We start from the raw sequence: 14,973 nt of genomic DNA, 5'->3' as shown, positions 1-14,973 counted from the left end.
ACCCTGGGAATAGTTGCTTCCTCTCTGTTTCAGCCATTCCTGTCTTCTAACAAAGCAATGCAAATAAGTGTGGCTGCACCGGCGAAATCCAAATCAAAGGCAAGTACTGATGAAGCAGAAAGAGGGCCTCGGGCCACGGCCGGGCACGCACTGCCTCGCATGCCTACTGCGTACCCGAGGAGCCCTATCTCCTGGAACAGAGCAGCCTGCAGACAAGACTCAAGCAAGGGTCTCCCCAACTCCCGATCCCCACTAGGGGGTTACTTTTCCAGAAGATCTGTTACTAAGAAAAGTTCTTTCCCTCTGTTGTAACATGCATGCAAGTGTTGCCACCTCCACGCTGTGAGCTATTTCTTTGCCGGCGGCTTCCTGTCACTGGAGTGGGAGATGGGGGTCCAGCCTAGGTGCTCACACAACACTGGACCAGTGGATGATGCGAACCAACATGCTCTCGGAGCAAGTTTCTACCGCTGCCAAGGCTCAGGATAATACCAATCCTTTGATTCTCAAACACACAATTTTTTAAGTGTGGTGAGGAAAAAGGCACAGGGTTTGGGTAATTTCCCAATGCTCTCACTTTATACGAAATGGAGAATTAATAGTTTCTCTCATTTTATTGAAAACAGTTTTGGTGAGTTTTCCATTACAAGATGGTTTAAGTGGCTGGAGGGACTGCATGAAACGTGGAAGAGTCTCTGTTCTGCTGTTCATTAATACGAAAAAAATGTGACTGTCCGTGACAGGGCGATGGCAAGTCAAAGGATTCTTCCTACCAAGGGTGAGGTTCCAAGTGCGGGAAGGGGCGGTGCGTTTACAAACAAACTCTCTGGAAACAGCACATGTCATGCCCCTCTACACAAACAAAAGTAGAAGGCTCTCTTTCTACCAGGCTCAGAAAAGTCATGAAAATTTCCTGTTAGAACGCGGCAGAGGGACTACTGATTTTTAAGTACTTCTCAATCTGTAAGAAGTCTGTTAGATGATAAATTTTCATTAAACACAAAAAAAACCCACACTTTCTTCAAAAGTAATTTTCTGGTAGGAAAAAGAATATGAGGGAATACTTCCTTAAAAATTTTACTTTCTCACTTCCTGAATTAAATCCTAATTTTCAACCTTCTTTGGCAGTATTTAAAAACAACTCCTTTACGTGCTCATTTTATAGACACCTGCCATTTCATATTTTACACATGATAATCTCCAAGGTTAGGAATAAGAAAAAATTGGAGGCTCAGGAAACTGCTGATGGTTTAGTAGAGATCCAGGCACAGAGAGGGCTGTACTCTGCTCTCCATTCTTGCAAATCTTAACAGGATTAACAATCCAAAGTCTAATTTGCCTCAAGGCACAAGGTTTAGTGGGAAGTATGAAGGCTTATACTTCAGTAAGAGAAAAATGACATTTCCTCACTTTCTCTAAACTACAGCAAAATACCCAACAGGCAGACTGCTTCTGCTCGTCTCACTTTTAAGGAAAAAGGAGTGGAGGAGGGGAAAAAGTCACTGTGAAATATTTTTATTCATATGTGGAATTAAAACAAAAAAATCTTCTTACATATGCCTACTGCTTAATGTTTAGAGTATTGACCTGAATAAACAAAGACATCAACCTTCAGGTCAAAGGCAGAATTAAGGAGAAAAAGGAGTAAAGGAACAATAAATCAGGTTTCATACACTTCACCTATGAAGGCAAGAAAGATAAAATTTGAAGATTTAAGAGTGGAAACAAAAGCTTTTAATTTTGTTATGTAAAATAATCATAATGCCCTATTCCCCAAATGTTTTAGATAACTGAGGTTTTGCTGAATTAAGAAAAAGAAAGTTTACTGTGAGGACTGAAGCCATCTTTTGATGAAACAATATAATTAAGTCCTATAAGCATCAGTGGAGGTTGAAAACCAGAGCATGAAAGAGAAAAAGACCATTAATTGCAAAAATACTTCTACATGTTTTAACTCCGTGTATTAATATAAGTTCCCGCATTACAAGTGTAACCGTTACTTCAAATTAACCTTATTTCCATTTTTTTCAGCTAAGTGCATTTCCTTGCACTTAACTGTATCGTGCCAACTTCATTTTAGCTTTAAATTAGGCTCTTGTGACACATTCTCATGCCTGGTTAAGAGCACTGGAAGTATACCCAATAGTAAAATGCCTCACGGATGGTCCTGCATCATTTATCAAATTAATCATACTCTCCAGTACTAAAAACCTATTCATATTTCAAGGATGTAATTAATGGGGAATTTTTGCACCTTGATAAGCCTCAATACGATCATGAAATAGTTGGGGGAAGGGGTTGATGACAAAATGAGTAACATGAGAAGTCAATTTAGCTTTTTGATTAATAAAATTCTTATTGCTGTCATATTCAGACACGTGGTTATCCAGTTATCGTGCGGGAACGTACATGTTATTTCCTTAAAGCCACTCTGACGTAACTTTTCACTGTACACAGTGGTAAACACTTCACTGGCGCCGTGGTCTCCATGGCAACTCAGTTCCAAGGGCCTCAGAGTGACCCCTGTGTCTTGTGTAAACAGTTTTGGCAGGAACCTCCACAGCCAGTGCATACGGATGATCTAATTTCTGCAAGCGTGTCATTACCAACCTTCAGATACACAACTCAGGCCAAGTTTTTCCCCTTGTGAGTATTTTCCAAGCCCATGGAAGAAAAGAGCAGGACAGAGTTGGGAGCATGGCCTTGTTATTTCATACTCACTAAACCAGATCTCCTCAAGCCTCAACCATCCCCTGCTTTGCAGCTGGACACCTTTCTGTTGTCACCCTTGTCCCACCCTCCACAGCACTGGTGCTGCAACTTTATAAACACCTGGACTGATTACTTGTTCCCTGAGGGCCAAGTAGCAAGTAGAGGGGCCTGGCTCACAGGAGGGGCTCGCTTAGCACTAAGGTGTTGAAAAAAACAACGAACCTAATTCCCTCCCAGACACAGACTCAAGTAAATCATTTTATCCTTAATATGTTTTTGCATGCAAAAGGACCAAGGAGTTTTTTTCCCCCAGTTTTCATCTTTTTAATCAGCTCTGTGAAGGCTGTCCTAAGCACTACATGAGACAAAAAACTATTTTTTTTCTTCCAGTGTTAAAAAAAAATGACATTCACAAACATGGTTAAGAAACTCTTCTATACAGTCCGGGTGGTGATCTCAAGTGAAAAACACCTCTAAGTAAACTTGTTCTTGATGCAGATTTCTTGTAGGTACATTTGGAAAGTGCTTCCGAATCATGATAAACATTGAGCACAGGTTTTTTTTAAATGTCCCTCGATGTACATTAATTTTTAAAAATTAATCTAGCCAAACTTATTTTTGCCAAAACCAATAATCCTGAGAACTCAAACTAAAAAACTGGTAACTGAGGGGGTTTTGTAAAACTACTTCTATTATGAGCAGATGTGCCTGTGGCCCAAATTCTGTGCTGATGACATCGTGGGGGCAGGTGGGGGGTTGGGGCACAGGGCTTAAGGAAACATTGAGCCCATTTATTAAATGGGGCACAGTTGCTAGGAGGGAATTTACTTCACTTACTACCAGGAGCTTTCGGAAAAGTCTGCCTATCAAATGCCTGTCAGGTTAACGAGAAGTTTTAAGGAATCACACAACACACAGTAAAGTTATTATCACTTGCAATAAACAAGAAGAGGTATTCAGTTTTGCACAACTTACCACCGAGACAGGGTCCATGGCCTCTTGCTTGACAGGGACTGGGTCAAACATGAGCATTCTTTTAATTATGCTTTCTAGGGTGCTCTGGTGTTTGGCCTGGAAAACAAAGCAAGGTGTCTGTCTAAAGATTGAGGCTACTTTCAATATACACTAGTAAAAAAAAATTATATATATAATTGTATATAAATATTACATAAAATTATATCTATATATAAAACATTCCTCACCCCACCCCACTCCCCCGCCCCGCCCTGCTCCTTCCTCTCCCCTGCCTCTGGAACGGCTGGAATTGGTTTCCCTTACCTACGAAAGATGCCATTTTATATAATTAAAACCAGACTCCACGGTCTTAACTGGGTGAGAGCCAACTGGCATTTCTAACTCAAATACATAAACCCTGATGTTTCTGGAACAACAGGTACAGCCCCCTTTGAGCAGCCCAGCTTGTTTAAGATTACTGTGCAGCACAATAGAAGGTCACATTATACATGAATGTTAAATACCTTTCCTTTCCCCCTTACGTCCATCACAGAAAAATCAGGAAAAAAACAAGGCAGGCAAAAAGACAACCCAGAACCAACCACCGTGAGTATCTTTGTTTGCATCCCTGTGAACTCTCTTTTTATTATTATTATTTTTTTTTTTCTTTTTGGCACACGGGCTTAGTTGCTCCGTGGCATGTGGGATCTTCCTGGAGCTGGGATCGAACCCGTGACCTCTGCATTGTCAGGCGGATTCTTAACCACTGCGCCACCTAGGAAGCCCCACTCTCTTTTTAAATGGATTGTAATATGCATAGTATATAGTACCCATAATTTCATTTGACAGTTTATTGGGAAAACGTCTCTTTTTCAGTAAGTATGGTTCCATACCATCAAGTTCAGTGTGCCACTGTGTGAACCAATTAGCTTTTTGTGGCTTGTGGGATCTTAGTTACCGGACCAGGGATGGAAGTGCAGAGTCCTAACCACTGGACACGAGGGAATTCCCTACGTTTCTTCTTTTGAGAAATGCCTATATTCAGGTCTTGAGCTCCCCCCGCCCCACCTCTTACTGTTTTCTAAGTACTTTTTTCATACGAAGACTATTAGCTTGTATCCACTCCAATTTCTCCTCATAAGGAAATAAGCCAATCTTTAGCCTAATGCAAACAAATGTCCATCTTGACCCTGTCTGGTCTTTCTCTTCTTCTTTTGTTATGCTTGTGTTATCCCTTTTCTCCTGTGTTCCAAACGCGTCCACTTCTAGCACTAAAATACATCAAACCAACTGCTTCCTTGCAAAACATTCAGTCTGCTGAACATTTAAGTGCATTTCACAGGTTACAGAATCACTGCCCATGTACCACCCGGACCATCAACAACTTGCTTCAGGCGCCTCCTATCCAAGTGTGGTTTAAATGTGCAGCACTTTGGCTAGAAGTGAGGTCTGTATACATCGCTTTGGTTTGGGTGGGAAAGTAAACAAGTTCCAGATTGAGTCCTACCTGAAAAAGGTATAGAAACCCCTGGTTTAGATCACTTCCTGTATCTCACTGTTACACATCCCATCGCCTGCTCCGTGACAGCAATCCTGTAGCCAGTGGTGTCCCTGCTCTATGAGTTAAACTAAGATCTCTTTACACAATTATAAAAGTAATACTGTGTAGTACTTGTGCTTCACTGCTTCGCTGAAGACAGACTGTCCTGGGTCTCATGACAACACGTGAATATCATCATTAACTCAACATAAGGCCCTGACTTCAAAATTATATTTTCCTACATCACAGGACATATTATAATCTGTGAACACAATCTGATATCAGGCTGCTCAAATCAATGGTGCTACCACCCTCTTCTGTATCCCAGCAAGAACAAACCCCACAGCCAGTGAAAAATGGATGATTTCATAATGAAGGATGAAAACCCCTTTTGTGTCTCGGGATCTATTATTAACCAGTTCCCAGCCTAGCAGCTGTACAGATGGATATGGTTCTAAGAATTGCTGCCCAGGGCCCCACAGCAGACCGTAAACAAAAGAGGTGCGATTGCCTGCTTATACCAATGAGGTCAGATAATTCAGCAGCCTCGACCCACGGCTGGTCATCCTCCCCCAAGCCTTTTAAATTTAATTTACTGTTACAGATTCATCCACTCTGCTAGACGGTATCTTGCTGCAAATCCTTCTAAATAAAAGCACTCATATTCTCAGGAGTGTAAGGAAAGAGTCCTGATCTTGAGACTCAAGCAGACCTGCACCTGACCCCTGCCATGGGGGAGAGGACGGGGGAGACCCTTTTACACACGTAAAATGCAGAGGACACCTCCTTTGCCTACTTCCTAAAACATTTACTTTTAGGGTTTTGGAAAAATCAAATGAGATTTAAAAAACAAAAACAAAAAACAAACAAAAGCACCTCTTTTTGCCCTCTAAGTCGTTTATATCACTGAATATGCACACAATTTCTGGATCTCCATACTGTACACACAGCACTAAATTTGTTGGTTCTGATTTCTGGAACACTCTCAGGTATTTGCCTGTTTGCTAATATACCTAGCCCTAGAGGTCACTCCCCTCCATCCTTAAAAAACTCAGACTAAACTCAGTTTCAACGGTAATAGCTGCCTACATCCTGCATGAAATCTCATATAGGGCCTTGTCACTTGACAACTGCACCATCACAATAGCTTCCTAGCATCTTCACACCTCGCCTTACCTGGAATCCTTTACTACCAGTAGGAGCAGCACAGTGGAATTAAGATGATGGACACTGTAGCTCATTTTGGTTCAAATTCTAACCCCATCATTTAGCTCATAAAACCATCCATAACTTTTTCAAATACCTATAGCAATAAGTACTGAATCCACTTAGAAATGAATTACACATTAACCTGCCGTAGCTGTTTCATTTTAAAACATTATTTAAATTACTTTCATTCTTTAATTTTTATGTTTTATCTAAATTTAAGGAAATTAGCGCTTTGAAAGACAATCTTAAAAGAAAAAAATCGTCTAACATAAAGCATCCTTTCTAATAAAACCTGATTCATTTTTATTAAAAAAATTGTAAAGGTATGTTTATTTGGTCATAACTGTACCTCAAATAGTAACTCAATCACTGATGAGGGACATTTCTCATACACAAGTATTTCAGCTAATGAACAAAGACGTAATGATAGAATTGAGAATATTTCATTTTGAAACTCCTAAATAATGCATCACTGGACAATAAAAAGTTTGTGCAAAATTCAAATATCACTACGAACAGAACCAAACCCACTGTCCACTCACATGGCTAACAGCACTTTGCTCTCAATTTGGTAGCTTCTAAAAAGACTGATTGTACTTTTAGTGATAGTCCTGGGATATGGAACAAGGAGGAGGACATGTGGAAGAAAAGAAAAAGACACACCCTAACCTTTAACAAGAGCTTCTCGGGAGGGGTGGGGCAGCTTTATACACACCTGTGTGCCCATTTTCAGATTTATTAATTCTATAATTAAAACTTTTAATGAAAATAAGACAGAAGCTCAGGTAGAAAGAAACCAAACTTAGGAAGAGAATCAAACACATTAAAACAAATTAGGCTTTTGTTTATTTATTTGCAGAAAATGTCTGGACTCTGTACCGACTATTCCTATCTCTGAATAGACCACTTTCGTCATGAGCATTGACCTTGTCTTTGGGGTCTGATCTAGAATCAGAAAAGAATGACCACAAAGTCTCCCGAGGGCCTTCCATATAACTGGAAAGTAACTCAGGCACTGGAAGAACTGGGGTTCCTAAACGTAGTGGCTTTTGTTATGTATGGGCGACTCAGTGCTCTGGGGCTATTACCATCATGTTAAAAGAATGCTAAGTAAACTACAAATGCTGTAGAAAATCTATTACTACACAACCCTGACAGCAGTCCCAAGTAGAACCATTAGGTGGCGCACTAAAACAAGTATAAAGACTAGGACACAGGCATAAATTGAGTTTGTCAACGTCAGGGTCTTTAAACCTAGTGGGTTTAACTAAGCTCAGGAATTCTCACCGCAGAGACGAGAAGACCCCTAAAAGTGGTTGTGTTTTTTCTTACAACTATTTCCCAAACATTAACATATTTACATCTTCGTTCTGTTTAACTAGCTTAGGAGACATACATTCTAAACTAGCAATCCCAGGATAACACAACCGCATTTACAAGAGGAAAAAAAGGGCTAAACTGGTTTAAAAAAACTTCTAAGTTATCAAGATACCTAAAAGCAAAAATAGAGGAACATCACCATTGCCAAAATAAGTTTCTATCACTGGAACAAATGTCATCTTCCCCCAACTGTGTTATTTTGATGGAAGGGCCAATACAACTAAATTTTCCTCCAAAAGGAAGAAACAGGTTTCCCTTCACACTCTCTCTACTTAAACTTCTGACTTTTCAGATGTCAAATGCACGACCACATGTTTAGCTCTTAAAAAGCTCTGGTGAATCATTTACATGAAGTTTCACGAGCAACTTCTGTCTCACATGGTCCTTTGCAGCACTCCATGAGGCGTACTCGACAATTGTTTTATGAGGGTACAAATGAGCTGCAGAGCTTAGAAATACACACAGGCCTTAATGTAAGAGGAGGTTATGTTGCCAGCCTCCTTTGAAAGTAGCTTGTCTTGAAGCTACAGCACATTTTATTACAGAAACAACCTTATAAATAACTTCTTCCTTAGAAGCATGACAGAGAGAGGGAGAGGGGGAGAGAGAGAGAGAGAGAGAGAGGTGGGGGGTGGGGGTGGGGTGGTGGAGAGACTGCGTGTATCTGAAGAAAAGTTCTTGGTGATATATCAGGATTTGCTTCTGACATTCTCCCTTCTCATCTCCTGTTTGATACGCTCAAAGGGTCCCTGCATTCTTCTCCCTCAACCCAGCCTGACATTAAGGCTCCGGATGACCTGCCTCCCTCAAAGCTAATCTTTGTTTCCTAGCTGACCTCAGCCAGGTGTGAGGAGAAAAGCAGGATGATCAAACCAACACACCACCTGTGAGCATCCCTTTCAACGCTCCCAAGCATTTGGATGTTAAAGGAGGAAGCATGGTGCCTTTCCTCACATCGTACTCCCCAAAGGAACTGCAGGGGAAAAAAGAAAACAAAAAACAAATTAAAAAAAAAAAAAAATGTGTGTGTGGGGGCGTGTAATCCGTGGTCAGGAGGAGGACCTGGGCAGCCAGGCAACATCCCTTGTAGCTAAACTTCCTTTCCAAAGAAACGTTTCTTTCTTTACTTTTGTACCCAGACTCTTCCAAGAGCTCCCAGGAGTGGAATATTTAATGGCAGCTGCTCTGGCCAGAAATACAAAGCGCTGGGCCACAGACGTAAGCAGGCACTTCTAAGCCGGAGCCTCTTTTCAGCACAGCCAAATGCGGGCACCTACCTGGAAAGGCAGCTCGCTTTCATGTCACTCGGTGATCTTCTCCTACCTCCGTCTTCTGTTGTTGGTTTGAAAGGAAAAAAACTCCACGGAACACGTCTAAATCTCTGCCCCTCATAAAGTAGTTATTTTGCATCGAAATGTTTTGTAAATGGGAAAGAAGTTAATTATTTAGTTTCAGATTAAATATAATGATCTGTGAGCAAACAATCCGCCCTCTCTCCTCTCTCAGCTAACAAGCCACCCAATTTTACTTTCCTGCCTCCACCCATCTGCTCCACCCTATGGAGACTGGCCAAGGCAGTCCAACTTGTCCAAACAGGACATGGCTTCAGATAAGATTCTGCCCACACCCTGTACTTCGGAAAGACCAAGTGAAGCAATTGATTTTGCATGTAAATAAGGACAGGTGCAAAGGTAACCACCAAGCAAACTCCCTACACAGTTCCAGACTGGGGCCCAGCAGAGCAGGGATGGGGGCGGGGAGACCCAAACCCATACCCTTTAGTAAACTCTCAAGTTCAATGCCACCTAGTCCGTGGCCTACCGCTTCTTTCTGAGAGAAATTTTAGCGAACACTAATCATTTTCCCTACTAAGGTGCCAGACCCGGTTTCCTCCTTCACGCTGACCATCTTGTATTTTAGTTTTAGGGGCCAGCCACCCCAACTCAATTGAAAAGCACCCCTAATGTGTACTCCGGCTGTGTACGTGTCTCAGCCCTCAGTCTCCTTCTGTGAAGTGTTATAGAATCGGACCCAGAAGGGCTGCGTGAGGCCGCTTCCTCTGCTGCCTCTCTGCGGGGTGCCCTATCACTGGAGACCCACCCCACCCCACTCCACCCGAAGGGGCCTCCACCCATGCGGCCCCGCCCTGCAGGGAGTGGGAGGCTGGGAGGGACCCACTGGCTCCGGTCAGCTGCCAGTTCCTGGAAATTCCGGCCTGAGCAGCGATGGCTGGGACCTCGAAAATAAACAAAAAGGAGTGGTGGTATTTCCCCCGGCTCCTGAGGATGCTCCATTAAAAGTTTATCTGAGAGCCACAGAGCCTCTGGAGGGGGAGCTGTGAGCTAATGCTGCCCTCTCCCTGCAAAAGTAAACAAACAGAAAGCATTCTGCACCACTGCTATGTAAGAGAATTAATCCAACATGTCCCAAACCCAAATCCTCCGCCTCGCTCCCGTCCCCAAAAGGCTGCCCCCCCTCCCCCGCCCTCCACAATTTGTGTTACCTCTGGTCATTCACCATGGAAACCTAGAGGTCATCTTTTAAGCCTTCCTCCCCAATTTTTCTCTCCGTTTCTATTACTGCCACCAGGGGGCCAGGCCCTCCGTGCCTCAAGACTGTGTTACGGGGGTCTCCCCTCCACTGGTCTCCCCATGTCTACCCCTTGGCCCTCCAATCCATCCTGACACCCCCCCACCTCCATTTCTCAAAGTCCTCTTCTCAGCTAGTTCTTCCCAAGCTCCCAAACCTTCCTCCAACGGGACCCCCAGGGCTTGCAGAGTGGGTTCAAGTGCCATGCTCGGCGCCCCTTTTCCTACCAGCTGCCCCCTCCTCCGCCAGGCGCCCTCCACGCTGGCTGCCCTGTTTCCCCCTGCACCCCCCACGCCTTTGTTCATTTTTGGCCCTGATGCTGGGCAACCGGCGTGGAATGCCCATCCCCTTCCGGCTTATCTAAATCCTCCTAATTCTTCAAAGACCAGCTCAAGGCCCTCCCCACTCCGGGCAGCCAGCTGATTGCTCCCTGGCCGAGCTGAGGCCGCCTCTCCTTACCTAGATAGGCTGGGCCTCTCTACATTACAAACGGTCTGCCCAGGACCACCACCCAGACTGGAGCACCTGAGGACAGGCATGCTTTACACCTCCTTAGAGGGGCTCCCTCCCTGCTCCCCAAAGGAGATCAGGCAGGTCCACGAAGCCGGGTTTCTGCCAGGCAAAAGGAGTGAATATAAAAGCACTGAGCCCGCAGGAGTCCCACGGTCACTTCCCTTTCCCTTCGAATGCACTTGTAATCTCCCTTAAATAAGTAATAGGGGTGAGGGGGGCTCACCTAAAGGAAACCTATTAAACCAAACTTCCTCAAAAAAAGGTATGCTCCTAACTTTAACCTTGCCTGTTCCGGGTCCTCCAGAGACCTTATTAGTGTCATCCTCAGAGTTTTTTTCTTACCCACCCAGAGAGATCTTCTAAACAAGTCTAGTGTCAAGGTCTCTATTCTGTTTTAAAACCTAAAATAGGGGGAAAAAAAAGAAAGCAAGAGAGAAAAAAAAGAGGCAACTTCAAGGGGTGTGTGTGTGTGTCTGTGTGTAACAAGCACTAAGTTTGTTTTAAGGCTACTTCTATTGACCAAGGAAAGCCAGGGGCTCAGTGATGTCACAGGTTTCCTACTGGCACTCTCCAGGTGCGGTTCTTTCCATGCACTGTGTCATTTCATTCTTATGAGGCGGGGAGGTACCACCTTCCCATTTTACTGATGAGAATACCAAAACAGAGAGGTAAATTACTCTGTCCGAGATCACACAGCCGTTAAAATTGTAGAGCTGGGATTTGAACCCAAAGTAGTCTGACCTCTGGTGGTGGACGTGACACTCTACTCTGTTGTCATCCTCGCCCCCCACCCCCGCCAGCATGGGACAACATACAGCAAGAGTGGGATGGAGAGTTCTGCAGACAGGTCTGTCATTCGGGGATCTGGACCCAGGGGCAGTGTATTTACAGCAGTGGTGACTTCAACTCCTCCCCACTGGTCCCTGATGTCTCCCCTGTCTTAGTGCACACTTGGATGCAACATCAAAAGACACATTCTGAAGGCCCCAAATTAGGCGATTATTCTTCCTGGCCAACGCACCTGCAACTGGTCCATAAAACTGCTCAGAAAAAACTGGCAGCTACACCCAAGGAAATACGGAAATCCTCATAATAACTGCACAAAGGTGCAAGGGTCAGATCCTAGTCCCCATTTTAGAAATAAGGAAATGGAGGAACAGAGGTGAAACGACTTGCCCAAATTCAGAGCTGGCTGGAGTTGCAGCCAAGGACAGAAGTGTGTCTGCTGCAGACCCAGGGCTCTTTCTGTTCTGCTCCACTCTGTGCTGTGGGACCCACTATGAAGTAAAATCATCTTATACTTGAGTTACCCCCCCCAGGGCTGGGGGTGTGGGACCAGAGTGCTGCCACACTGGCCCATGGGAGGTAATGCCATGGGGAGGTTCCAGCGGACAATTATGATTTCCAAATGGCTTTTCAGGTGAGATCACTCTGGACCTATCCCGTGGCATAACTGAGAATAATGACTGCACGCAATCTTAGATTAGCTCTAATGAGCAGGTGCTCAATAAATACTTGCGAGATGAATTCATGAATGGATGTCAAACTATCCTTCTTACATGCTGGGATAAAATGAAGGTCGGGGCCTCAGAATGACTGTACAACAGGGGTCACACAAGGAAAATCTGCCCAGGGGCCAGTGGAGCTAGCCTGAAAGTCATCTTCTAAAACCTGAAACACAAAGTAAATGTGAAAACTTTACTGGGGAGGCTTGGGAGACAAAACACCCTTGTTTGGAGAACTAAGTGGAACAGGAACTTGAACTTACTAATGTAAGCGGTTTTGGGGTACAAAGCTTTGGAAGGTACCAGGGTGTAAAGTGCAAGAACAAACAGAGCAGTGGATTTCACCGATTAGACTCAGAGAACAGCAGTTAGGAGAAACGAAGAGCCTATAGGCCAATGGAGAAAAACCCCACACTGGATCACAGGTCGCTCTCCAGGGTAGAATGCGCTGACCTCAGTGTTGCCGGATCTCTTCTGTCTGGATTTGACCAAACTCCACTGATCTGGGTTGAGACTAGCTCCAGGCCATCCCTGGAGAGCCCCAGGCCTTCCAGAGATTGGCAACCATCTTGGGCATGTCCCAGACTGAGCTGGGCTCTTCAGGGTCCTCCTGCAACGGGGCCATCTCATGCAGCACCCCCTTCCCAGAAGAGGGTAAGAGTTAGACCCAGGGTTACACGGAATGCATGGGGCTGAAGGGCCACTTAGCTTACTACATTCGGTCTCCAGCTCCCCTTAATAATGAGATGGGGGAAATGATAATGTATTCGGCCTGCCCACACAATGGAATGAGTTTCCAATAGCTCTAGGAACCTGCTTTGCTAGAGAAACTTACTATTAAATACTCTGACCAATAGATATAAAATATACTGATCAGTTTTTCTAATGTGCCATTAAACTACGGTGACATTCCAGAAAAAGTTCAGAGCTAGTTAAAAGGCACACATATACATAGACATACATATGTCGTATTTTTTTTTTGCTTTGGAAAAAACAGTCCTAGTTCTGGTTCAGAAACTGTGTCTATAAGCATTGTGTCCCTTTTATTACTACTAAATTTCAAGAAGGAGAGTTGAGGAGGGGAAAGCAGGGCTACCTCCCTTAGACAATGCCCTCCCTTATCAGGGCAGACTGCTGTCTGGTTTCCTGTCTCCAGCTCTGGCATTACTGCTTCAGATGAGAAACGGGGTCTGAGAAAGGGACAGATCAGCCCTGAAAATGAGAATGCTAAAAGCCATCATAATCCTTCCCTTCCAACTCACTCCATCATGAGTTTTGGCTGGAACACCACATATTAGCAAACCAGATATCCACTGTTATTATGTCTCTACGGATTTTTTTTTTTTTTTAAGGCTAGAACCAATAACTGAAGCACTTCAGAAAGAAACCCAATTTCCAGAATAATGTAATTCCTGATACTTAAAGGATGAGGCTGCTTGTATTTATTTTTCTTAAACACAACTTGGTGTGAAAACAGACTTAAGAAAGCTGTTCATTTTATAGCAAAAATGTTGATTTGGACACATTAAGAAAGAAGTACCTAAGGGGGGGGATGGAGATAAATGATTTACATGGTGTAGAGATGAACTATTATCTCCCCCCCCCTTTCGGTAATTATAATAACTATCCGACTGGTACAATTTTCCCCAATTGTTTAGCTTACATTTAAAAGCTTGCAGAATTTTTCTTGATGGAATGCATGAGACCCGAAATCAACTCTATTAACCACCTCCCTCTCCCCACAAATAGGGAGGAAAGAACGATTGGGGGGTAAGCCAAATAAAGACTCAGTCTACCAAGTCTAATTGAATTGTTCACAACTTTGGAACTAAAGCAAAAAGCTTACCTCAATTTGGGTTACATATGAATTTAGTTTAAAGGCCTCTTGCTCTACAAGCACCTTAATATTTCAAGTTTGCTTCCTCCAAAGAAGAAAGGAAAAATCTTGTTGAAATTTTCCAGACTCCCATCTTTTCTCATGGAAGGTTATCAATATCCTACTATTTGACCCTAGTTGCTTTCTTAGTATCATACTTTATATTTCCCTTTTATGCATCAAGGAAAAACATGATGGGACGAGATGTTAGGGGAAGAATAGGGCCTAATGTGCTTCCTCGGCAACTCTTTCCATTAATTCCATTAGAGAACACTGAAGACAATTCCTTTAGATTTTAGAGAAAATCCCCAAATAAGAAGTTTAAGAGAGACACTTGCCAAAAATTTTCTTTTCAATCATTTTTTAAAAACTTCATTTCTGGAGAACCAAGAGAAAAATAGTTTGTTAAAGTAGGTTAAATGGTTAACACAGAAACTTGCCAACTCATAACTAACAGAATATACCAAAAAAAAAAAAAAAGCGGGGGGTGGGGGAGATTATGAGAAAGTTGTTATTGTAAAACAATAACAACAAAAGCATTCTCCTTCTGTTTTCAAAATACAAGGTTAAAAATTTCCAAACTACCATTACATGAACTTATGCCAGTTCTCCTTTTCTTTGTGCTTTTTATTCTTAAAATGGTTTGGAAATCAGATGTAGGACACAGTAAAATCTTTGTCCTTAAAAAAAAAAAT

The 14,973-nt window shown here is 43.2% G+C and overlaps 1 protein-coding gene across 2 annotated transcripts in view; it reads right to left on the bottom strand.

Moving 5' to 3' along the window:
• The window catches only part of KLF3 (KLF transcription factor 3), a 31,414-nt gene that overhangs the window by 12,509 nt on the left and 3,932 nt on the right, over positions 1-14,973 (bottom strand). Inside the window, exons 1-2 of one of the 2 annotated variants that reach the window (XM_057726222.1) lie at positions 9,073-14,143; positions 3,688-3,783 (exon numbers count right to left, since the gene is read on the bottom strand). In XM_057726222.1, the coding sequence (XP_057582205.1) occupies positions 3,688-3,744 (57 nt within the window). In that variant the 5' untranslated portion in view covers positions 3,745-3,783; positions 9,073-14,143. Of the gene's footprint in view, positions 1-3,687; positions 3,784-9,072; positions 14,144-14,973 lie in introns of those variants that run through there. The other variant, XM_057726219.1, reaches the window with a different exon arrangement.

The sequence above is a fragment of the Hippopotamus amphibius genome, chromosome 3 (assembly GCF_030028045.1).
Source record: "Hippopotamus amphibius kiboko isolate mHipAmp2 chromosome 3, mHipAmp2.hap2, whole genome shotgun sequence".
In the NCBI taxonomy this organism is placed as follows: Eukaryota; Metazoa; Chordata; class Mammalia; order Artiodactyla; family Hippopotamidae; genus Hippopotamus; species Hippopotamus amphibius.
The sequence above is the reverse complement of the archived record's forward strand: the minus strand, read 5'-3'. Positions and strand labels throughout refer to the sequence as shown.